General features: G+C 45.9%; 1 protein-coding gene across 2 annotated transcripts in view; it reads left to right on the top strand.

Moving 5' to 3' along the window:
* Positions 1-25,282, top strand: part of EPHX2 (epoxide hydrolase 2) — a 77,618-nt gene that overhangs the window by 25,502 nt on the left and 26,834 nt on the right. For both annotated transcript variants that reach the window (XM_047091919.1, XM_047091920.1), the window contains exons 6-12: positions 2,948-3,022; positions 7,392-7,487; positions 8,031-8,109; positions 10,759-10,793; positions 16,816-16,842; positions 19,254-19,339; positions 23,143-23,254. In XM_047091919.1, coding sequence (XP_046947875.1) covers positions 2,948-3,022; positions 7,392-7,487; positions 8,031-8,109; positions 10,759-10,793; positions 16,816-16,842; positions 19,254-19,339; positions 23,143-23,254 — 510 coding nt within the window. The remainder of the gene's footprint in view (positions 1-2,947; positions 3,023-7,391; positions 7,488-8,030; positions 8,110-10,758; positions 10,794-16,815; positions 16,843-19,253; positions 19,340-23,142; positions 23,255-25,282) is intronic.

The raw sequence follows: 25,282 nt of genomic DNA, 5'->3' as shown, positions 1-25,282 counted from the left end.
CCAGTACCTATTGTGCAGTCAGCATGATGTCCTTGAAGAGCTTTGTATTTCTTTCTCTGCAGTCATGAACAGAGAAACTGCTCTGAGAACGAGAATCCATACTAGTCAGAGTCAGAAGAACCAAGACCCAAGACAAGATTGAGGCTTTCAAACCCACCAGCCTTGACTTTTTAGAGCAAATATTGAGAATTTAGCTGCCAGGCCTGACCCCATGGGGGTGCGGGGCACAGTCCTCACCTGGTCTGCCTGGTCATACTGCTGGCATTCAGGCAGAGTGGTTTAGTTAACCATCCCTCACAGAGGAGGATGGGATGCCCTTAATGATGTCCAATGGCGGCCTAGGGGTTAGCCTTCTGTGCCAGAGCTGAGGAACCTTTTGTTGTTAGAGAAGTCTACCTGAGATGGCTGAGCCCGCCGAGCCCAGGCGGAGCAGTTAATACAAGCCTTTTGCAGGAATGCATTGCTTTGCTTGTGTCAGCATAATGCGAGAGGAGGGAGGGACATACGCCTGGCTAAGCCAGCTGGACATCACAGCCATCCCAACCATTTTCTCAAAGGGAACTGCATTCGTTTCCCGAGGTGCCATAAAGTACACAGAGTGGGTGGCCAAGGCAGTCTGGCTAGGAGGCCAGAAGTCCAAGATTAAGGTGTTGGTGGGACGGTTTCTTCTGAGGCCTCTCTCCTTGGCTTGTAGATGGATGGCCACATTCTCTCTGTCTTCACATGGTCTTGCCCTGTGTGTGTGTCCAAACGCCCTCCTCTTACAAGGGCACCAGCCAGATTATAGTTTAACTCTAGTAGGCTCACTCCACGATGACCTCGTTTAACGTAAGTGACCTCTTTAAAGACCTTATCTCCAAACACAGTCCCATTCTGAGGCTCTGGGGATTAAGATGTCAACAGATGAATTTGGAGGGAACACAAATTTAGCCCCCATGACAGGGACAATTGATTTGTCATCTTTAACAAATAAATACAAAATGTGTATCTAATGACTTCACAACCTCAAAGCGTCTTGCCCAGACTTGATTTATCCTTTCACAAGCCTGGAGGTCTTGTGCAGTAGAGAAGAAAACGTGGAATCCCAGCAGCCACCTGCTTGCCCCACTTACTAGTATCCCCTGGTCATATATGAGCCACAGATACCTGTCCTGTAAAATCAGAAAAGTAAACCGTGCCTCACCTGTCTCCTTCCCCAGAGTATGGGCAAGATAAAAGGAAAAATGAAATGAAAATGAAAATTACACCTTTTTAAGTGGAGGAGACTTACCCCTTATCTCTCAGGAAGGCTATGGGACTCAGTTCTGAACAGGCTTTGTAAATTGTATAAATGGCGGGAGAACTATAAGAACAGGAAACCCCCACCCCCTCAGCTCTGGAAGCAGTGGGACATCTGCTAGGGTGTGACCTAGGAAGCCAGGGATACCTTAGAAGAAGGGTCCCAAGGCACACTGGCCTATGGTCAGTGTCTTGGCTTCCTCAGGCCCGACAAGGCTCATTGTCATCAGAGGCCACCAAGCTGCCATCCCTCCCACCACACCCTGAATCCCCTCCAGATGCCACAGAGGTTGGGGGCTTGCCTTCTGTTTCCCACCCTCGGAGGATGCCCAGGCAGACTCTTCCATGTTTAAAAGGGAGGTAGATTTCATAGTTTACTTCCTGCGCTTTAGAGGTCAGAGAACTGGATAGCTGATGGGAGCCACTTCTTCCTCAGTTACAGCTTTGGGACTAAAGATGAGAGATCTAGCAGTAGAAGTCACTAATATGTCACTTGTCATGAATAAATTCACTTAGGTGTGCTCATCATCCTGTCCTTTATCATTTGTCTCAAGATACCTGACACAAATGAGTCAAAGGAGCCCCTTATGCACCCTTTGTTCAGGAATTTTCTTCTTTACCCAGATGTCATACAAAGATGGGTTATCTGACCTCCTGGGACTCCAGAGGACAGACCTGGGGACTGCAGGCTGAACTCTGCCCCCTTCCACCTCAAATTCATTCATGTGAAAGCCCCAGGACCTCAGAAGTGACTATATTTGGAGATAGGGCTTTTAAAGAGATGATTAAGGTAAAATGAGGTCATTGGGGTAGGCCTTAAACCAGTATGACTGTGTCCTTATGAGAAGAGGCAGTTAGGACACACACACACACACACACACAGGGAAGACCATGTGAGGACCCAGGGTGAAGGTGGCCATCGCAAGCCAAAGAGGGAGGCCTCAGGAAGAACCAACCCAGCTTCCAGAACTGAAAGACATAACTGTCTGTTGTTTCTGTCACCTTGTCTGTGGCACATTGTTATGGCAGCTCGAGCAGATGAATACAGAGGCCGAGAGAGTTTGATTTTGGCCAGCTTGAGAGAGAATCCCTTCAGCAGAGCCATCCAGTGATGGGACGGTGAACTTTGCATTCCTAGTGCTGTCCAAGAGGTGCCTGGGTGACCACTTGAGGAACTGCCACAGAGAAGAATTCTATTAATTGAAGTACAAAATCTCAGTGTTTTAGAGCAGTTGGTTTTTGTTGTTTTTTTTTCCTTATGTGAAGTTCAGTTGGTGGCAGCCAGGGGCTTTGCTTCATGCAGCCATTCAAAGACCCGGGTTGACGGAGGACCCACCGTCTTCCGCCGGTGGTTTCCTAGGTCACACCAGGCTCTCAGCTGGGAGAGGCGGGGTAGAGAATTTAGAGAATCGAGGGGGATTTTAATGGGTCAGGCTGACAGGCCATAGCCTTCTGTCAGAGGACTCAGTCATGGGCTACTCTGACCTGAGAGAGAGGGGAGAAGAGAAATGTAGCTGTGTGCCTGCAGGAGAGGGACATGGGCTGGGAAATCCCCAGAGGACTTAGGAGGCCACGGCACAGGCCAGCACTCTGGAGTTCTGGAAGCTCTCTCAGAACTTCTCACTGAAGGAGGCTGCCGCCTCTCTTACTGTACCTCTTTTCTGTCCAGCTTCTCCAAGTTGCCACCGCCCTACCAATCGCATGCAATCCAAGGGACGTGAGCCACGGCTATGTGCCAATAAAGGTATGTGAGCGCTCTCTCCCAGGCCGCCATGCCCTCCCTAAATAGGTCACCTACACGGACCTGCAGAGACATTTGTTAAATGCTGAGGGTAGCCGAACATCCGCTGCTTGTAGGGAAATAGTACTTCCCATGAGTATCAGTCCACAGAAGTCAGAAGGCACCACGCCTTAGGATATGCAAAGCAGTGTGACAGATGTAGTCAGACTCCTTTGGAACAACAGGTTATATGGGTCCCTGAGTGGCCCAGAGGTGCTAAAGGGCATGTGTCTGGCCTGTGTTCTGGGGAGAACTTGTTTCTATTCCAACACATATTCATCACCCACTGCCTTGGTGTCGGCAAGGGCCAGGTATGAGAACAAGACAGACTCGTTCTCAAGGAACCCAGAGTGAGGACAAAGGACAGAAGTGGTCATTAAAACATCCGGCGGTCAGGGCTATGGCAAAGCCAAGGCCATGTGCAGAGGGGCCTCGACTCCTGAGCCAGCCAGGATACAGAGCAGGGTGTTAGAATGTCCTAACCCCATTCCGTGGGTTCATTTTGGGATCTCTCTTAATTTGTCATTGGTCCCATTTAAATGAAAAGGTAATGGAAACCAATTTGTCAATAAACTTCATATAAAAAAAAAATAAAAAAATAAAATAAAATAGAGGAAGGAAAGAAAAAAAAAAAGAAAAAAGAAAAGGGACCCAAAGCTGCAGGTCAGCTTGTATGCTAAACAAGATGGGACAGTTGCTTTGGAGACAGGCAGAACCAGTTTGAATCCTGGCATGGGCACCAAGTTTGCAAGTTTAGGTACATTTCTTTTTTTCTTTTTTTAATAATTCTTTTTAAGTTTATTTATTTATTTTGAGAGAGAGAGTGGACAAGCTGGGGAGGGGCAGAGAGAGAGAGAGAGAGAGAGAGAGAGAGAGAGAGAGAATCCCAAGCAGGCTCTGCAGAATCAGCACAGAGCCTGACATGGGGCTCAAACGCACGAAACTGCGAGATCATGACCTGAGCCTAAATCAAGAGTCAGACGCTTAGCCAACTGAATCACCTAGGTGCCCCCAGGTACATTTCTTTATCACTCTGAATCTCAGTGTACGCAGCTTTATAATGAGGTGATACTAATACTTGCCTTCAGCGTTCTTGTGTGGATTACAGTTGACCCTTGAACAACACGGGTTTGAATAGCATGGGTCCACTCATATGAGGATTTTGTAAGAACAGTGCTCTAGATGCATTTTCTCTCCCTTATGATTTTGTCAGATACGTTTTCTTTCCTCTAGCTCACTTTATTGTAAGATTCCAGCATATGAGATGTAGAACACAAAATACGTGTTAATCAACTATTATCGGTAAGGCTTCCGGTCAACAGCAAGCTAGTAATAGTTCAGTTTTGGGGGAGTCAAAAATTACATGCAGATGTTCGACTCCGGGTGGGGGTCAGTACCCCTTGTTCCCACCTTGTTCAAGGGTCAACGGTAATTAAAATACCGCATGCAGACCACGGGGCGTAGTACCCCCTGCTGCCCTGGAGGACAGCCCCTCCAATATTTACTGGGTATTTGTTATTTGCCAGGCACGGAGAGAAATACCGAGATGAATGGAGGGTCTTCTGTGACCTCAGGAATCTTCCAGTCTACTGAGATAAACATTCACAGGTCCTTGTATAATAGTGGTGCCTGGAGCGCTTGGGATGGGCCCTGTGAGGGCGGAGGCTGCCGCGGTGAATGCTTAGCAGCCGTGGTGAGGTAGGCATGGAAGGATAAATGGAAGCTGGATAGAAAGAAAGGGCTGAAGCTACTGGTCAGCGTCAGCGCTGCTCCTCCTGTAACCTTGGGGGCTCCTGAAGGGGTGAACGTTTCATGAGGTCCCCTCACACCTCATCTCCGGTATTGAGGAGCTAGGGACTCTTTCCCTGGGGCCTGGGGTCTGGGCTGTATCCTTGTGGCTTCAACGCCGAGGACAGGGTTGTTCTTCTCCTCTGAGGCTTGAAGGTCCAGTCCCTTTCGATACATTTCTCATTTGACCTTGAAGGAGTGTGATCAGAGCAGCTTTATCACCCCCTCTGTCTTCGCTCCAAATTAAAGGCCTGGGGCGGCCACTTCTGGGGCAGAGCTATTCCTTGTATCTTCCCTGAATGCTGGTGCAGTCCAGCCTGGGTTCGATCTTTCTCATTTTCTGGCTTTCTGGTAATTTTAACATATCACATAAAGGATGGGAAAGTATGTGCGTTTGCTGGGCTACTCAGTCAAATACGAAGCAGCGAGAGGGGGCCTTTGAGTTAGGCTTCACTTACAACAGAGGCAGATTAAGATCATTTTAGGGGCACCTGGGTGGCTCAGTCGGTTAAGCGGCCAACTTCAGCTCAGGTCATGATCTCGCGGTCTGTGAGTTCAAGCCCCGCGTTGGGCTCTGTGCTGACAGCTCGGAGCCTGGAGCCTGTTTCCGATTCTGTGTCTCCCTCTCTCTCTGACCCTCCCCCGTTCATGCTCTGTCTCTCTCTGTCTCAAAAATAAATAAATGTTTTAAAAAAAATCATTTTACTGGAGAAATAAGTCAGTCAGAGAAAGATACCCCATGTTTTCACTCATATGTGGATCTTGAGAAACTTAACAGAAGACCATGGCAGGAGGGGAAGGGAGGAAAAATAAAGGGAGGAAAAATAAAATATAAATAATATTAAAAAAAAGATCATTTCACTGGACATTAGTACTAGAACATTTTTCAATATAAGGAGTATAGAATTTCAAGCTAAATCCTTCCCTTTGCCAAGTACCAACCGGAACACTATGGAACATATTATGATAAGACTGTAGACCATGAAGGAGTATGTGAAATGCCAGCCAAATGCTTTCTCGAGCAAAATAACTCCTTGGGAATCATGAGTGAAACTTCCGGTTTGGAACACGGAGTTTGGAGTAATTGGAGATGCAGCTAAATAGAATTGCTCCAAGTGAATTTCTAGATGCAAAGCTTATTTTTCTCATTTCTTTCCATTAGAAAGTTGGAGACACATACTTTGGGGGAAAATAGAGCACTTTGACTCCATATTGCTTTAGTTCGTGTGCTTAGACCACACGATAATGATTGAAGTAGGTTCAGTACTAAAACAAACAATCCCAAGGTTTCAGTGGCCCAACACCAAGTTTGTTTTCTTGCTTGCAGAGCAGTCCAGTGTGGGGTAGGAGTGGGTGTTCTCCATGCAGTTGTTCAAGCAGCCAGGCTCCTTCTTTCTGCTGGCTCTCACTTTCTTGAGGCCCTAACTATCCAGGAGCAGATAGGAAAAGGAGGAGGACCAAGTGTGGGAGGGTTATACGGGCCCAGGATGTAGCACATACTTCTCTTACTCATATACCTTTGGCCAGAACTCGGCCACATGGCCACATCCATTGCGAGGAAGTGGGGGAGGTCTGGAAAATGCTGTCAGGTGCCAGGGAGAAGAGAACACACATACAGAGCTCTAGCAGCCTCTGACACACAGAGCCCAGAAAGGACAAGAAGTTAGCAAAGCTTGAAGAAGACTTTATATCCAAGAGATAAATAATTTTTAGGGGCATCTAGGTGGCTCTGTTGGTTAAATGCCCAAGTCTTTTTTTTTTTTTTTTAACACTTTTTCATTTTTGAGAGAGACAGAGAGAAGGACAGAGCATGAGCAGGGGAGGGGCAGAGAGCTGGAGACACTGCATCCGAAGCAGGCTCCAGGTTCTGAGCTATCAGCACAAAACCAGACACAGGGCATGAACCCACGAACCGTGAGGTTATGACCTAAGCCAAAGTTGGACGCTTAACCAACTGAGACACCCAGGTGCCCCAAATGCCCAACTCTTGGTTTGGGCTCAGGTCATGATCTCATGGTTTATGGGTTCAAGCCCCATGTCAGGCTCTGCAGTGACAGCGCGAGCCTGCTTGGGATTCTCTATCTCCTTCTCTCTTCCCCTCCCTGTAAAATGAATAAATTAAAAAAAAAAAAAGATAAACAATTTTTAACAAAGCAATCCTGGTATTCTGTATGTTAACATGAATATTACACGATGCACAAAATCAGCCCAGTTTAAAATACAGAAGACCTGTCAAACAGTACCAGAAACTCTGATGGTATGAGGGCCTTTCAGGGAGGAAGGCCGAGTTGTTTTGTTCTTCTTTCCAACATTATAACCTTCTTTTCAGGCTTCCTATGTGCCTAGGAAAGCTGCCTGTTTTTAATGCATTTTGGCCAGTTGTCTTCTTGAACATCTTCTAGCACTGGGGTCTTGAGCTGAGCAAACTGGGCCATGTGAGGTCTGGCAATACACTGAGACGGCCTGGGGCAGCCTGCAGAAAGCGTACCTGGTTCTGCCCAGCCTGGTGCTGTGGTCACTACCCGCTCACCTCTCTTTTCTACAGCCTGGGGTGCGTATGCATTTTGTGGAGCTGGGCTCCGGTCCTGCCGTGTGCCTGTGCCATGGATTTCCGGAGAGCTGGTTCTCTTGGAGGTACCAGGTAAAGGAAACTGGGGGAAGGTACGCCCCAGCCAGGGGGAGGGGAAGGGAGGGGAAAGCCTAGGTGGTATGGCCTAGAGTAGAATGCCCTTAAGAAGCTGAAAACTTAACAGTGGAGCATCGCCTTGAACGTGTGACCATGTGATACCTCAGAAGTGTTGGGGCCAGAGTTGGGGACAGACCTCAGAGCTGTGCTAGCCCCATATGCCACTTTTGCAGATTAGAAAAAGGCAGATTCTTCCGGACACTTTATGCCACCTGCTGGGAAGCCTTTGTAATGAATATAGAAATCTGCAAGATCTGTGCTATGCTAAGAAAAATGCTTAGATGTAGCATTAGATGCAGTATACGAGCCCTACCACTGTGCATGGCCACCCTATCCAGGTGGGCTTGTTCCAGCCTCGTGGTGGTGATTCCAGATAGTGCCACATGGCGCTTTGAGTTGAGCCATTTACAAGAACGGGGATAGAAGGAAGAAAGAAGGAGTGTCGGCAAAAGACTGATGAGGCCGCACTTGAGTGTACCTGAACTGTTTGTTTTCTAGATCCCTGCTCTGGCTCAGGCGGGTTTCCGGGTGCTAGCTCTGGATATGAAAGGCTATGGAGAGTCGTCTGCTCCTCCTGGTAGGTTAGCTGTCTCACAGCTGTCCTGTGTTGGTTATGCCTTCTGCCTGAGCTCTCCAACTGCACTGACTTTCCCTGGGCCCACGTTGGAGCAAGCAGCCCTTCAAGGGGGTCTGACTTTGCGCTTCCTCTCTCCTTCAGTGATCTGTGTCTGTGCACTTTGGGCTCAGATATCCCTGCTCTGCATTACCTGAAAGAACACAAGAAACCCAATGGCCTATGCCCTGAGGAAGTCTCCCACTGGTCTGGGAGGATATAGGGCATAGGATGTACCATCCAGCTATAGAACTTTTTCCATCTTGCAGAACTCTATACTCCTTAAGCACTAATTCCCCATTCCCCTTTCCCTAGCCCCTGGCAACTACCTTTCTCTCTATCTATGAATTTGACTACTCCAGTCATCTCTAAGTGGATCATACAATATTTATCCTTTTGTGACTGGCTGATATCACTTAGCATGATGTCTTCAAGATTCATCCACATTGTGGCATATATCACAATTTTCTTCCTTTTGGAGGCTGGATAATACTTCATTGTAACTATAGATCACATTTTGTTTATCCGTCTATTCATCAATGGCCATTTGTGTTGCCTCCACCTTCTGGCTAATGTTGAATAATGCTGCTACAAATATGGGTATGCGGTATCTGCTTGAGTTCCTTCTTTCAGTTTTTTGGGGTGTATACCCAGAAGTGGAACTGCTGGATCATACGGTAATTGGTAGGCCAGATTCTTAACCCAGGGTCTCTGGATCCCAGATGGAGCCTATCTAAGGATGGGCATCAGGGGCCTATGAACCCGAGTCTATGTGTGGATTTATGAGCACTTGCCTGGGGTGAGGGAGTCTACTGCTTTATCAGTTTCAGAGGGGTTCTCAGCCCCAAACTGTTAAGCTCACCAGGTGGGGACAGGAACGTGTGACAGCCAGGCCTGTGGCAGAATCCCTGTCCCTCCCGGTGCCACCCGTGCTGTTAGCCATGGCAGCTCAGTGAACCAAACAAGATGCTCACCACCCCTTCCCTGAGCTGCCTCCCCCGTGTTCACATCAAGCCTATTGTGTTGAGTTTGAAGCCAGCTGACATGAACTGGCCCTCAGGTGACCACCAGTCGGACCATTCAGCCTGCTGTGGCAGGCGAGTGCCTCCATGATTGTTCCCTGATTGTCATGGTATCGACTTAGCGGCTACTCACTGCCTCTTGAGTGGTGCAGAGGCACTTTTGACAAAAAGAAAGCTTCTAGTCCAAACACCCAGGAAAGACATTTAAGGGTCCCCCCCCCCGAATTTAATTGAGATATTTATTTTTATTCATCTCTATTATGATCTTCCCTGAATCCCCTAGGCGTAACTTAGTAATTAATTTATCATTCAGGCTAGAACACTATTAAAAGAAACACAAACTGAACTGTTCTGGATGAATTGGGACTTATACATACCCTAATTATAACTTTTTTTAAGAAAATAATAATTTACACGTTAACCGTTGCTAAAGATTATACACGACGTGAATTCTAAAGCCAAGCATGATGATCTGGAATGCATACAAATACATTGCAGATCATTTGTATGTAAACTTCATATCATTTGGCAATAGATTTTAAATAACACATTATTTTCCTTTAAAACCGTGACTCCGTTATCCTGCTATTTTCTCTCTTCCCTTGTTGCTAGTGAAAAGTCCCATGCCATTCTGATCTGTGAGGCTTTCTATGTGACCGTTTTCTTTTTCCTCACCCTTGATACCTTTAGGATCTTTTTATTTATCTTGCTGTGTTCTAAAATTTTATGATGTTATATACCATGATCTGGGTCTCTTTTCATCCACTTTTCTGGGTACATATATCTTTTAGTTCTTGGAAGGTTTCTTGAATTATTTATTCAATAGTTTTTTTCTTCTGTTTTCTCTTCTTTCTTTCTTTTTCTTTTTTGCTTTCTGGAATTGCTATTATTATTAAAATGTTCGTACTACCCAAAGTGATCTATAGATTCATTGGAATCCTTATTTAAAATTCCAATGGCATTTTTTACAGAAATAGAAAAAACAATTCTACAATTCATATGATCCACCAAAAAAACCCTAATAGTCAAATCAGTCTTTAGAAAGAACGAAGCTGAAGGACTCATACTTCCTGGTTTCGAAATATATTACAGAGCTACAGTAATCAAAACAAGGTGGTATTGGTATAAAGAAGGACATATGGCCAATGGAACTGAGTAGAGAGCCCAGAAATAAATCCACGCCTGAACTGTCAGCTGATCTTTGACTAGGGTGTCTAGAACATACCCTAGGGGAGAGAGCAGTCTCTTCAACCAGTGATGCTGGGAAAATTGGATATCCACATGCAAGAGAATGAAATTGGACCCTTACCTCACACCCTACACAAAAGTCAACTCAAAATGGATTAAAGACTTAAATGTAAGACCTGAAACTAAAACTCTTAGAGGAAAGCGTAAATGAAAAGCTTTGTGCCATTGACCTTGACAGTGATTTCATGGACGTGACCCCAAAAGCACAGGAAACAAAACCAAAAATAAGTAGACTACAGCAATCTAAAGATTTAATAAGGTATATTTTTTTGGCAAAGGGGCCCTCTTAGTTTGTTGGTAATTTTCAAGTATGTTAATTAATTGTCTTTATTTTTAATGGCAGAAATAGAAGAATATTCCTTGGAAGTGTTATGCAAGGTAAGGAAGATCTTTGGGTAACATTTGTAACATCGTTTCTGTCCTGGTGTTTTCACTGATACCAGATAGAAGTATGGGTATTCATTAAACCCTAGGAAAGCGTTTTACAGCATTTGGGTATACAATCTTACTGACAGTTCAGATGGTATTTCAAAATGATAGCCAACATTTACTGTATATCTTCCAACATTTGATGGAAGAAGAAACTGAGTCACCAGGAGGTGAAGTAATTGCCTGAGGTCAACAGCTAGTAGAGCCAGGTCTGACCTCTGCCACAGCTCCCACGGCCTTCCTCGTAGCCACTCCCCAACTCACCTTACCATCCTGAGGATTTTATTTTTTATTTTTATTTTTTTTTATTTAAAAGAAAATGTTTTTTAATGTTTATTTGTGAGAGAGAGAGACAGAGCACCAGTGGGGGAGGGACAGAGAAAGACACACACACAGAATCCCAAGCAGGCTCCAGGCTCTGAGCTGTCAGCACAGAGCCCGACGTTGGGCTGAAACTCACGAACCGCGAGATCATGACCTAAGCCGAAGTTGGATGCTTAACCGACTGAGCCACCCAGGCACCCTCCATCCTGAAGATTTTAAAAATTATTTTGGTAAAGATGTTGTTGGCCAGACCTAGGGAGTTAGCGTGTGGATTGGTAACTGTAATGGCGCTCCTATTCTAGGTGAAGCGTAAGCACCATCAGGGAGGGGACCCTCATTTCAGGCCTTGCAAGAGGAAGCCAAGGCTGAGGTGAGGAGACTGTGTCCCAAGGCTCCATGAGCCCTTGGGAAAAGCAAGGCGGGGAGCCTTAGCTGGGGGAGCCAAGGGGAAGAAATAGCCTCTTGGTTGGCCGGAAAGCTGGCGATGCTGCTGATGATGCTAAAATTACAAGAAGGCTCCATCTACGAGTCATAGCTCTGTTTGGATCTCCTCCGAACCAGGCCCACACATAGGCTTTGGTGCCTTAGAAGAGGAGCATTGATAAAACCTTACTTTCCAGTTGGGGTTGTCCTTCCTTCCTCAGTTTCTGAGTCTTTACCTCTTTCACTCTGCCACTTCTGATCTTGCTCATATCTCCCCCGAAATCCTGCCAAGATCTCCCCAGCGACCCGGTGGGGAGGGGCGTGGGTTCTCCCCATCCCCCTGATGTCCCCTAACTGGACCCCTACTTCTTTGTGTCAAAATTGGTTCTTAAGACAGATACATCGGGTCGTTTGACATAATTGCCTTCCAGAAGAAGGCAATTCTTTTACTAAAACAAACAAGATAAAATGTGAGGCTCCTGTTCTCCAACTCCACCCTTTAAAAGTCATTCGTATGTCCACTACTAGGTATTCACACAAAAGAATTTTAAAAAATATGTCCACCAAAAACCTGGACGTGAATGTTCACAGCAGCATTATTCACAAAAGCCAAAAAGTGGAAACGACCCCAATGTTCAATAACTGATGAATGGATAAAAAATATGTGACATATCCATACAATGGAATAGTATTCAGCCATAAACAGGCATGAGATCATGATGCATGCTTCAACATGAATGACCCTTAAAAACATTATGCTAAGATAAGCCAGTCACAAATGGCCACGTATTGTATAATTCCATTTGGGAGAAATTTCCAGAAGAGGTCAGAAATGAAATTAATGGTTGCCAAGGGCTAGAGGAAATGGGGAACTGTTTATGGGTACAAGGTTTCTTTTTGGCATGATGAAATGTTCTGTAACTAGATAGCAGTGGTGATCTCACAACTCTGTAACTACACTAAACTCCGTTGAATTGTTTATTTTAAACAGGTGAATTTTATGGTATATGAGTCATAGCTCAATAAAGCTGTCATTTGAAAAATTATCAGCACAATATTTATAATGTAAATTTTTTTTAAAACCCTCTATGTAATCTTTTTAAAAAAATTACCTGCATAAACTTTAAATATAAGAAACTGAATAAAAAGCCATATACTGCTTATCTTCAAGTGCCCACAAAAATCCTTCTCTCAACTACACCCCCCCCAAATATATTGAAAACTTTTTTTTTTCCTTAACCACAAATCCTTAAATGTATGTGCCAGTTCATCATACAACTGCTATTTGTTTTAGGATAAGTATCTTTAGGGGGCGCCTGGGTGGCTCAGTCTGTTAAGTGTCCGACTTCGGCTCAGGTCATGATCTCATGGTTCATGAGTTTGAGACCTGCATCAGACTCTGTGCAGACAGCTCAGAGCCTGGAGACTGCTCAGGTTCTGTGTCTCCCTCTGTCTCTACCCTACCCCTCTCCTTCCCTCCCCGCTTCCTTCCCTCCCTCCCTCTCTCTCTCTCTCAAAAAATAAATAAACATTAAAAAAAATTTTTTCGAATAAGTACCTTTAGGGAACCATGAACGTATTCTCTGTGTGTCTGTAGTCTTAGGATTCCAAATTAGGGGTATTGGAATGCAACATAGCAATAACATTGAGAGGCTTATCCACACCCAGTTGCCCCTTTCATTGTCTTTGACCTTGAGTAAGTTATTTAACCTTTCCAGGTCATGCTGTCAAGTATAAGATGCAGTCAGAGGGATGTACTTCATGTTCTCAAGACCCCTCCTGATCTGATTGTGATTCTTTAGTTTTGTGGTGTTAAAATAGCAAAAATTCGACCAAGTAAATTATAAAGATCTAATTGGTTTTATGAATCGATTCATAAATCAGACAGCATTCCATCTAGCAAGTAGAGGGGAACTCACCCTTTGGAGGGCTACAGAAAAGATTGTTAAAGGTAGAGAGGGAGTGGAAAGAAGGAAATTATTAGCAGAGAATCCATGGCAGAGAAGGTGGCCCTTCTAAGGGGAACGGAAAGGGTACTGACCAGGAAATTCCCCTGTTGATTGGTTATAGGTTACATTTAGGGGTGCCTGGGCGGCTTAGTCTGTTAAGCACCGACTTCGGCTCAGGTCATGATCTTGTGGTCCCTGGGTTCGAGCCCCATGTGGGGCTCTGTGCTGACGGCTCGGAGCCTGGAGCCTGCTCTGGATTCTGTGTCTCCCTCTCTCCCTGGTTCTTCACCACTCGCATGCTCTGTCTCTCAAAAATATGCATTAAAAAATTTTTTTTTAAAAAGAAGGTTACATTTATAGGAGGTTGAAACTGCAGTCAGACTGTGTATTGAGTGCTGGTTTTCTGACTTGGGGCCTTTACCTAAGTGATCCCATTTTAGGTCTGATTTTCTTTTTAAGAGTAGGATGTGGAAATAACACTGAACTAATCTTCAGTCTCTCTGTGGTTAATTGCAAAGTAAGAAGAAGCTCTCTGGTGTCTCTTATAAGAACACTGATCCTATCTGATCAGGACCCTACCCTCGTGACCTCACTGAACCTTAATTACTTCTGTAAAGACACTATCTTCAAATATAATCACACTGGGGATTAGGGTTTTAACATGTGAATTTTGAGGGACACAAACATTCAGTCCATAACGAAACTTTCTGACAACATAGTATGGTGCCTTCCAATAATCATTCCCCTGTCTTTGGGGGGAAAGATGAAAATAAAAACCATTAAACTAATGACCTAATTATATCAATACTGAGTATCTACATTAAAAGAAAACAACAACAAATTGTGCACATTTTAACCAATGGAGCCTGTCATCTGCACTTGCTTTCCAACGTTCTTCAGGGGAGCAGGGAAGGGTTTGCCCTCTGTTCCCTACCTAGTGAGGTTGTCACTGTGACCCCGGGATTTCTGGGCAGGCTTGGGAGCTGGGGTAGCAAAAGGAGCCAGAAAACCTTTAACATTCTTTCTCTTTAAAGAATGTTACTGTCACTGGCTGTAGGCAGAACTCTGTGTGTGTCCCCCAACCCCGCCAAAAAGGATGTTCCCATTTGGTGGATGTCCCCATCGGAACTGAGGCCACAGTGGAGAATAACTGAACACTTTTTAATGCTCTTAGGGCTCTGTGGGAAGCCCTTTGTCTTCTATCATGCTATCCTTCTATCCTGAAGTTTCCATCTCCTTGCTTAGTGTAGAAGAACAAAAGATAGGCCTTGCCCAGAGAAGGAAAAAAAGCTCGCCTTTCATTTTGGAAGCACCTAAAACAGGAGGCGAGGGAAATACAATCACATTTATTTTCTAAGTCTTCAAACTTTTATGGTGCAAATCTCCGCAGCCTCCAGTGAGGGCAGTGATCTAGGGAATCAAAAACAAATTAGGGACTTCTCAATTGGTAGGGGGGAGGAATCAAGGGACTGGAAGATATTTAAAATAACGCTATTGGTCCCCAGGGCAAACCAGGATAGCTTTGAAGGCTTTGGTGTTGAATTTTTTTTTATGTTTATTTACTTAGAGAGAGAGAGAGTGGAAGCACAAGCAGGAGAGGGAGAGAGAGAGAGAGAGGAGGGAGGGAGAGAATTGCAAGCAGGCTCTGTGCTGTCAGAGCAGAGCCTGACACAGGGCTCAAACCCATGACCTGTGAGATCAGGATCTGAGCTAAAATCAAGAGTCAGACACTTAACTGACTGAGCCACCCAGGCGCCCCTTGATGTTAAATTTTTGAAATCAGATAGACTTGGAATCAGTCCCAGTTCTGCCTGACTAGTCGTGTTGGCCTTGGCTGCATTTGACCATTTGGCCGTTGTGAGCCTCAGCTACCTCATCTGTAGAGTGGACATACAGATGCGTGAGGGGAAAGGACGTGAATTGAGTGGCCAAGCTAGGGCTCCAGAGATAGAGCTCCATAGACTCTTTAATTATAGCAAGCAGAGCACAGGCTCAGGTAAACAGGGGGTAGCATTGACAAGTTAGATGGGACCATATAGGAGGAGTGAGGTGGGGAAGCCGGAAGGTGGTGTGGCTTTCTGCAGGGGCTGAATGGCGTGTCAGGTCTCTGATTCATTCTGTCTACACCTCTGCTCTGTCCTACCCTCCCTCCATCCCCAGCAGGATTCCCCTGCTTGCTCATTTTGTACCTGGCCCAATATGGCATCCCCAAGTCCTGATTCTAGATGACCCTCATCTCCAGCACATCCACACATCTTAGACCCCTTTTCCAGACCCCGAGCTTGCTGGCGGGTGTGGCCAGGAGCCCCCATGTGTGCTGCGGGACAAGGGGCAGGAGCTCACTGTCCTGGGACAAGGCAAGCAGCCAGCCCTCCGCACAGCAGTTTTCTTCCCCTTTCTTTCTCCCGGGAAGAAGGCATGATTTCTGTCTTACGATGGATGTTGCCCAGTTAGAGATGTGCACCAACATACACTGAATAATTCACTGTGCTTATCTGAGGTCAGCCTGGTTGCTGAGAGGATGCTGGAAGGGGAAGGGAGAGAACTCACAAGCGAGGGAAATGACTGAACGTTGTATTCGTGTGCTCAGGCTGCCATAACCAAGTACCACAGACTGGGAGGCTTAAACAACAGAAATTTATTCTCTCACCATTCTGGAGGCTGGAGCCCATCCAGCTCGAGATCAAGGTGTCAGCAGGGTTTCATCTGAACCTTGTTGGTGGCCGTTTCTCCCTGTGTCTTCACTTGGGCTTTCCTCTGTGCGTGTCTGTGTCGAGACCTTTTGTTCTTTTTTTTTTTAATTTTTAAAAATGTTTTTATTTATTTTTGAGACAGAGAGAGACAAGAGCATGGGTGGGGGGCAAAGAGAGAGGGAGACACAGAATCCGAAGCAGGCTCCAGGCTCTGATCTGTCAGCACAGAGCCCAACGCGGGGCTCAAACTCGCAGACTGTGAGATCATGACCTGAGCTGAAGCCAGACAATTAACCGACTGAGCCACCCAGGCGCCCCAAGACCTTTTGCTCTTATAAGACACTAGCCAACTTGGATCATGGCTTACTCTGATGACCTCATTTTAACTTATCTCTTTAATGCCCCTGTCTCCAAATACAGTCACATTCCAAGGTCCTGGGGTAGGGGTGATGTTAGGGCTTCAACATGTGAATTTGGGGAAGACACAATATAGCCCATAAAAAGGCAGATACAGTAATTGTAATATTGAAGCAGCTGAGGTGGGTGTATAGAATTTCTGATTTTTTGTCTTTTCTTTCTTAGGAGATGGTAACCTTCCTGGATAAGTTGGTAAGTCATTATTTTAAACTGATCTCTGGAGAATTCTGTTTATGTGGGCAATTAAAGATGTACCTTTGTTTTGTTTGTGTTTTGAGAGAGAGAGAGTGAGGAAGGGGCAGAGGGAAAGGGGGGGGGCAGAGAGAGAGAGAGAGAGAGAGAGAGAGAGAGAGAGATTCTCAAGTAGGCTCTACACCCAACACAGAGCCTGATGCGGGGCTTGATCCCACAATAGTGAGATCATTACCTGAACCAAGAGTCAGACGTTGAACCAATTGAGCCACCCGGGTGCCCCAAAGACGGAACTGTCAAATGTGTCAGCTGTTAGAACCCTCAAGGAGAGTGGCAAGGGCAGGAATGACACTTTGGGGACAGTGGGAGGCAGGGTAGGTGCTCAGGAGGAAGTATAGACACAGAGATGGCATTGTGGAGAACAATGTAGAGCCAAGCTTGTTTTGGTTTTTTTCATGAAAAGCATTTTCCAGGATACTTCTTTTGGCCTTGAGCAGGGTCAAGAGCTTTGTGTCCAGAAGTTTGGGAAATATCCTATAGGCTGATATTTCACAACTTTTAAAACCGTATATCTATCCCTTTGGAAAGACCTGAAGTCAAATTCCTTCATTTAACATCATGTGGAATGTCAGACACAAAGCAGATCAATGGTGGTGATCTGAGACTGTGCTTCTGCTTTTTACTTGTGTAAGTTTGAGATCGCAGTTAGGTAGTACGCTTTCCCTGTCCTCAATTAGGTCACAGTGGCAGGATGAGGACAGTGGGACCTATACTGAGGCGGAGAAGGGCTCAGCCAGGACAGTGACCATGGAGGGGTAGTGAAGAGAGAACCCCAAAACGGCACATTTAGTGCCTGTTTGTTGGATATGAGAGTCAGGAGGAGAATTCAAGATGACCCAGGGGTTCCAGTTGGGCAGCAAGGCATGGTGCCAGCCACTGTAGGAAACGAGGCAAAGGTGTCACTGTCCTCGCCCTCTGTAGATTCTCGGTCCCGCAGAATCAGCTTTGGACCTTTTGAGAATGAGGGGGAGGGACATCTAAGAGGACATGGCCCGGTGTGGCCACCCCAGTTCCAACTTTAGAAGATTTCCATCCGGCTGAGAAAGTCTCTTACTCTGATTGTTGGAAGAGAGCCCCGGTGGCTGTCGGCCGCTGGGCTGGGTGTCCCTCCCCGGCCCAGGCATTACTGGGACACGCGGGAAGGAAGCTGGGCCCATTGCTGTACCCGCCACCTGGAGGTGGAAGCTGAAGCCATTAGAGTAGTAGATGGGTTCCCAAGGACAGGCCTGAGAGCTGAGCCATGAAGTAACTCCTGTGAGAGAGGAAGAGGAGGGGGTAGACTCAATGAGTGAGAAAAGAACCTGGAAAGCATAGAGTCACAGAGGCCCAGGGAAGAACATTTTAAAGGAAATGTCTGATGCTGCAGAACAGTCAGAAGAGTGAGAGCTGAGAGGGCAAAAAACTGTTACCAGTGATTCATAGCCTTTAAGAGGGAAGTTTCAGTGGACTCAGGGGTAGCAGGGAAGAAGCCAAGTTGTGGGGCCTTAGGAAGGTCGCCAGGCAGGTGACTGGCGTGGATCACTGGGAAGTTGGACACAAGACAAAAGTGTGGCAAGGGAGCTGAGGCAGGAAGCTGCTTTTCAAGATGAAGGGCCCTCATGTGGCTGACTGGGGCCAGCAGGGCTGGGTGGAGGGGTGAGCCTGATTTTAAGTCGGGGAAGCTTGGGTCTGAGTTACCATCCGTGTGGCCTTGGGCAAGTGGCCTAACAACTGCGAGCCTGTCTTCCTATTTGTAAAACGTGTATTCGAAGGTTATTGGGAGAATTCCAGACAATGGGTGCATATGCTACACACAGCGCCTGTCTTAGGAGGTCCTCAATAAAAGGGAGATGTTGTCATCCATTGTTAGCAGCAGAAGAAGAAAGGAAGACGCAGGTAGAGAGAAAGGGATTAAAGATGTCTCTGACGTTTTAGTGGTTGGTTGAGGGAGGGAAGATCCCAAAAGAATGGGGAGAGAATCACAGTCACTCAGTGAAAAGTGAACATGGAACACAGGGAGGTAAGTCATACTAACTTGAAGACAAAAAGTAGAGAAAGAGGTGAAACACACTTTGATTTGAGGGAAGGTAGAGAGGGAGAGGATTTGTGGCCAGTGGCCTTAGTGTTCTAAGAAAATGTAAGAGACCAGTCATCTGCAGAGGCTCTGTGGGGCTGGTGTGTGGGAAGGGAGGCCTGAAGAGGGTGGACGTTGGGGGAGCTACTGCGTGGTCAGTGGAGGACAGGTCCTAGAAAGTGAAGGAAAGGATCGCCAGATGAGGGTTTGGGCCTCCAGGGAGCACAAGGCATTGGGCTCTCAGCATCCCATCCCAGAAACCTGCCCACATTCAGCTCATGTCTTTATCCTTCACTAGGGGATCACTCAAGCAGTGTTCATTGGCCACGACTGGGGAGGCATGCTGGTGTGGAACATGGCTCTCTTCTACCCGGAGAGAGTGAGGTAATTAGGCCGCAGAATTTGGCCCAGAGTTTGGACTTGAATTCCTGTTAGAATCCTTCCTCAGGTCTTGAACTGCAGTCAACTTCTTGAGAACAAATAGATTATCTGGGAAGGCAACATGTAACTTCTTAGTGCCCATTGATGAGTTAATGTCTTAGGAAGCAAGGCCTGTCCCAGTTACCAGTAATGGGACAGATAACTCAGGGCCTGGGTCGCCATTGGGAATGTAGGAGAATGTAGATGTTTGGGGGGAGTGGGTGAGGCAGCAAGGGTGGTGGGGTCATAGAGCTGAGTGCCAGGAGAAACTTCAGCCCTGGACCAGGAGTTAGGAAACGTGCCTTTCAGTTTTGCCATGACTGGCTGTGTGATGAATCATTTCACCCGTTAGGCCTTGGCTTCCTCAATGATAGCATAGTAATGGTAACTCCTTTTGACTATATAACCTGAAAAATGCTGTGCAGGTATCAGGTTAGAATGGCATTTTGTGACCACCATCACATTGTTCACAGTCATTCTTAGAATGGCATCAGAGCACTCGCGGGAGCTTTCAAAGGACAGATTTTGAACCCAGAGAGCCAGGTGGTCTTTGTAGCCATCCCCCAGTTGTGCTGGCAACTGTAGTTAAAGCGTGTTGTGTGACCTCCTATTTCAGCTTGGGATCTTAGCGTATTAAATCAACATCATCCTTAGCTATCTGTATTTCCCTAACTAATCCAGTCACTTTTTCTTTCATTGAGTTTATAATGGAAACACTGGAGAACTTTGTTCAGCTCAACATCAGCTCAAATGGTAGGATGATATCGAAGACCAACATGAATCAAACACTTCCTGAAATATTTTTAAAGTTTTTGCACTCTTGTCCCTCTGATCTCCTTAGCTTCTCTCTCTGTCCTCTCTTTCACTCAGAGTTGAAATAAGAGCTCAGTTCTTAGCAGTTGGGTCACTAGAAAGTTACTCTGTAGACTGTATTAGATGCTTCTTGAAAGGGGTAAAAGGAACTAGAGCAACAAGCTTATGATCTCTACCTTGAAGGAAGTGAAACACCTTCTTGTTGTTTTATTAAACGTAGTCTCTGTCTCTCTCCTGTGAGACTTTGAAAATATTTAACATGAGCCCAGTAAAGTTGTGCCCAGAAGAACATTCGGTCTGGGATACATAAGCATGCTCTGGATTCCTGTTCCTCTTCTCATTGTTCTGCTTCCATCCTGTCATTAGTTTGGTAGTAGTTGCTCCTTTTCCATCTATGCTCATCAAAACAGCCCTGTTGCTGCATTCCTGGAGGAGAGGGAAGGAGCCAGGACCCCCTTCCAGGGGCAAAGCTGGCTTTTAAGAATATTGTTGGCATAGTGGTACCTCGGTGGCGCAGTCAGTTAAGCATCCCACTCGATCTCGGTGCAGGTCAGGTCATGATCTCACAGTTTATGAGTTCGAGCCCCTCATCGGGCTCTGCATTGATGACGTAGAGCCTGCTTGAGATTCTGTCTCTCCTTCTCTCTGCCCCTCACCTGCCCGTGCTCTTTCTCTCTCTCTCCAAATAAATAAATAAACTTAAAAAAAATTTTTTTTAAAAATCTTTGGCATTGATCTTCACATTTCTAGCCAGATAATGAATGAAAAGGGAAAACCCACCTTTAGTGTGGAATATTTCTTTAAATCCTTAGTTTTGGCATTCTACTGAGATAAATTGCAGGGATCTATTTAATGTAAGAGTTGCTTCACTTGTTTGCAAGAATACCTTTTTACATCCTTTCTGTGACAATTATCTAGAGACTCTGCTCCCAAAAGGAGGCTGTGGTTTAGCTTTTTCCAATCTTAATGCAGTTGGCAGCAGCATTTATATGCTAACATCTCATGTGATGATAATTTTTTTATATATGGAATAAACTGTATGTCAAGGCAATTGAAAAGAAAATCCTATTCAGCTCAGAATTTTAAGCAAAAGCTAGAATTTCTTGACTTGTGATTTAAGTTATGCTTAAAATAGGTTCACTGTGATAACATTGGAAACCTTTAGACATCAGGGTAACTTATTTTGTAGCCTAACCTGCACTGTCTTTGGTGGCTATTGAACATTTGAAATGTGGCTGGTTCGAATTGAGATTACTCTATGTAGGAAATACCTTCCAGATTTCAAAAACTTGATAGCAAAAAAAGAAAAGGTAAAATATCTTATTAATAATTTTTGTATTGATGGCATGTTGAAATGATTAATATTTTAAATATATTGGGTTGAATATTTAAGTATTTAAATCAGCATTAGATTTCAAATTTTAAATATTTTCAGTTAATCTCACGTGTTCCTTTTTACTTGTTTTAAGTGGCTAATAGAAAATTCTAAATTATACGTGTGGCTCACATTGTATTTCTGTTTGTTGGCACTGGGAAAGCCTCACCACTGCTTTCCCTGATTATTTCAATTGTCCTGCTTATCCTGTTCCTTCTAGTTTTTATCTCCCCCACATATTCTCTCCTCTCTGCTTCTCTTTTGGGAAGGAGTTTCCTTAGGATCACAGTGGGCACAGGATCACTTCACCAGACTAACTGTGCTGGTCGGCTTGTCAGTCCTGCCTTCCTGTGGTCGCTCAAATCCACCCATCTCTTTTATTCCCACATCTGCCATCCCGTTCCCCTCGGATGACTTTGTGTATAGTGTAGTGTGCTGGCCCTCTCCTGGCTTTCTGGTGTCCCTCTCTGCATCCATGTCATGTATTCCTGCTTGACCCATCACTTCCTGACTGCAACTTTTGTCTACTCTCCCCTTTTCTCAGAAGCTCTCATGGTTGTCTTGGTTTTCTGCAGCATCTAATCCAGATTCGGGGCCCTTCATGTCTAGGCTCCCAGTTGCCCTGCTGGCTTTATTTCACAAGATGCCCCATTAAACGCTTGCCTTTGGCCACATAGATTCTTTGCCCTGTCAGACTCAGCCACCAGCTTTGCCCGCTTCTAGAATTTGCTCATGCTACCCCATGATGTCTCCCTTACAGTATCATTTCCCCTCCCCTGCTCTCTCCGACCCTTAAAAACCAAGTTCAAATGCTCGCTTTTGCATGACATCTTCTGTGATGCCCAAATTTAGAAACTCTTCGTCTCCTTGAACTCCCGTGGTGCTTGTGCTAGTCTTATGGCTCATATCACAGTCCATCTTGTAGTATAGTCATGGGTATATTTGTCTAGCCTTTTAAAATTATAATAAGCTCATCTAGTATTGATTTTATATCTTCTCTCCCTTAGTACACAGCATAAAATTAGCACAGAGTTAAGGGAGGAAAAGAAGGAAGACAAAATGAATGCATTTGAAAACAATTTTTTTAATGCTCGTCTATTTTTGAGAGAGAGGGTGCGAGTAGGGGAGGGGCACAGAGAGAGGGAGACACAGAATCCGAAGGAGGCTCCAGGCTCTGAGCCGTCAACACAGAGCCCGACGTGGGGCTCGAACCCACAAACAGAGATCATGACCTGAGCTGAAGTCAGACGCTTAAGCAGCTGAGCCACCCAGGTGCCCCAAAATGAATGCATTTTTTAAAACTATAATCTAACCAAGGTTGACATGCCACGCACAGTGTGTATGTGTGTCTGTGTCTAAGGCAAGAAGGTGAGAAATACTTCAGTTCAGTGAGGAAAAAACCGCCGGGCTGGGAGTCAAGCGATTGGACTGCTGACCCCATTCTCCCCCACACTGCTGGTATGAGATCTCATGCATCTCCCTTTCCTGCTCTGAGCTTTCGTGTTGATAGTAAGGTCCTTTCCGGTTTTTACATACTGTCTTCTTACAACGTCTACATCTTGGTATCTTCTTTCCACAGGGCAGTGGCCAGTTTGAATACTCCCTTCATACCAGCCGATCCCAGTGTACCTACGATGGAGAAAATCAAAGCCAATCCTATTTTTGATTACCAGCTCTACTTCCAAGAACCAGTAAGTTCGGGCTCCTGAGAGCAGTGATCCCAGCAAGGTTTTTGTTCTTTTCCCTTTCTCTCTCCATCTCCCCATTGACTTGATTTTCTCTGTGCCAGATAATTTCCCATGGCATTAGTTAGAAATGGTTTTATACCTGGGCTCAGGTGAAACTGGTTCCACAGCCCAGTCCTTTCCAGGTGATGACACGTTTCTGTGTGTGTGCGTTTGGGGTGGCGGGGGGCAGGGAGTAGGGGTGATGGCGCAGTGGGTTCTCCCATTTCTCTGAAATTGTGGAGTCGGGGGCTGAGCACAGGTCTGGAGGTGCCGTCTCTTAGTTCTGTGCCTGAGAGCCTGCTGAAGCCCTCCTCTTATTGGGGACAGCTCCGGGACTCTTGCCAGGGCCCTCATACCTCACTTGCTGAGGAGTGTGGTTCGTGATTACAGGGAGCACCAGAGCCTAAAATCCCTGCACCAGACCCCAAGTGTGCTTTGAGGAGGTTTCTGTGCATCACCTCGTGTGCAGCAAGCCCAAGGTGCCTTTCAGAGATGCTCCCTGGAGCTTGGGTGATACCTGTGATGGGGTGTCACTGCCACCTTTCAGGGGGTTTCACTAACAGCAGCATTGTGAGCCAGCATCATCTGGCCTCATCTTGGGGATGTGGGGTGACACCTGCATCTCATCCACTGTGGACTCTGGACCCCAATGTCCAGCTACATCTGGGTACTTCCAGAGAGGATAAAGGACATTTCCTTGACACTCTCAAGAGAGAGGGTGGATTGAATTAATAAGGAGTACCAAGAGCATCTCCCCATTTTTCTCACCTAGCCCTTGCCCTTCTGCTGCTCACAGGAGGTACGATTTCCAACCGAGGGTCATAAACATCCCGGCTTCAATTTGGCGAGTAGCGCTTCTCTTAAGAATGATTTTAATTGATAAGATGCTGCCTTGGAAGAGGAACTTTTCGAGTCAGGCAATGACCCAATACATTCAGTGAGACACCAGAAGCCTCCAGCAACATCATGAAAAGATGCTCAGTGTATCACATTCTTCATTGAGGCCAGGCCCTACTGTGCCCAGAGTGTGGGAAGTGGTGAGCTCCCTTCTGCTCGAATTGAATCAAAGTGTCTTTAATTAGTTTGACGAAGTCTTGACTGGAGGATGGATTAGATGGTGTATTAGCTACGGCCGCCATAACAAAGTACTATATAGACTGGGGGGCATAAACAATAGAATTGATTATCTCACAGTTCTGGAGGCTGGAAGTCCAAGATCAAGGTGTCTACATGGTTGGTTCCTTCTAAAGCCTCTCTCCTTGGTTTGTAGATGGCCTCTTCTTGCTGTGTCCTCAGATGGCCTTTCCTCTGTGCACATGTGTTTCTGCATTCAAATTTCCTCTTTTTATAAGGACACCAGTCACAGTGGATGAGGGCCTCTTCCAAAGATCTCATTTTAATGACCTTTTTAGAGACCTCATCTCCAAATATTGTTACCTTCTGAGGTACTAGGGGTTAGGATTTCCTAGGAATTAGGAGGAGACATGGTGTGGCCGGGACAGATGGTAGGGGGAACAGGAACAGTGCCCCTTGGTGGGAGAAGCAGGAGGGTGGGGACAGGATGGAGACAGTGAAGGGGAAGGTTGGGGACTGTGGGAACTGCCCTGTTTGGAAGGAGACGTGGGCAAGTGGGACAGGAAGGAGGTTTAAGTGTCCTTGTGCACCGGCCAATACGCCCGGAGCCTGTAGCTGATGTCGAAAGTCGTAGAGAATCCTCGTAGGTTCGTTGCCGTAGATGGCCCCATGAAAATTCTTCCAGCTGGACTAGAGGTCCGAGTCCTGGTCTCAGGTGTGATGTACTGCCTGCCACCTCTCCCAGGTGTTTGCTTGGCCCCTGTGCATCTCACACTGGAGAAGGGTCTCAAGGTGGGGAGAGAAACAAAGTGTTGGTTTTAGCTGCCTTGGTGGCAGCTGCCATGGCCTTTGGGAACTGGGGAGGGAACAGGGCCCTACCCAGAATTGGGAAGCTGGTGTCTGGATTTTTTTTTTTTT

This window comes from Lynx rufus, unplaced genomic scaffold, assembly GCF_022079265.1.
Source record: "Lynx rufus isolate CCGP_SWC_20201006 ecotype Redwood Valley unplaced genomic scaffold, mLynRuf1.p SCAF_3, whole genome shotgun sequence".
NCBI classification, from domain to species: domain Eukaryota; kingdom Metazoa; phylum Chordata; class Mammalia; order Carnivora; family Felidae; genus Lynx; species Lynx rufus.
The sequence above is the reverse complement of the archived record's forward strand: the minus strand, read 5'-3'. Positions and strand labels throughout refer to the sequence as shown.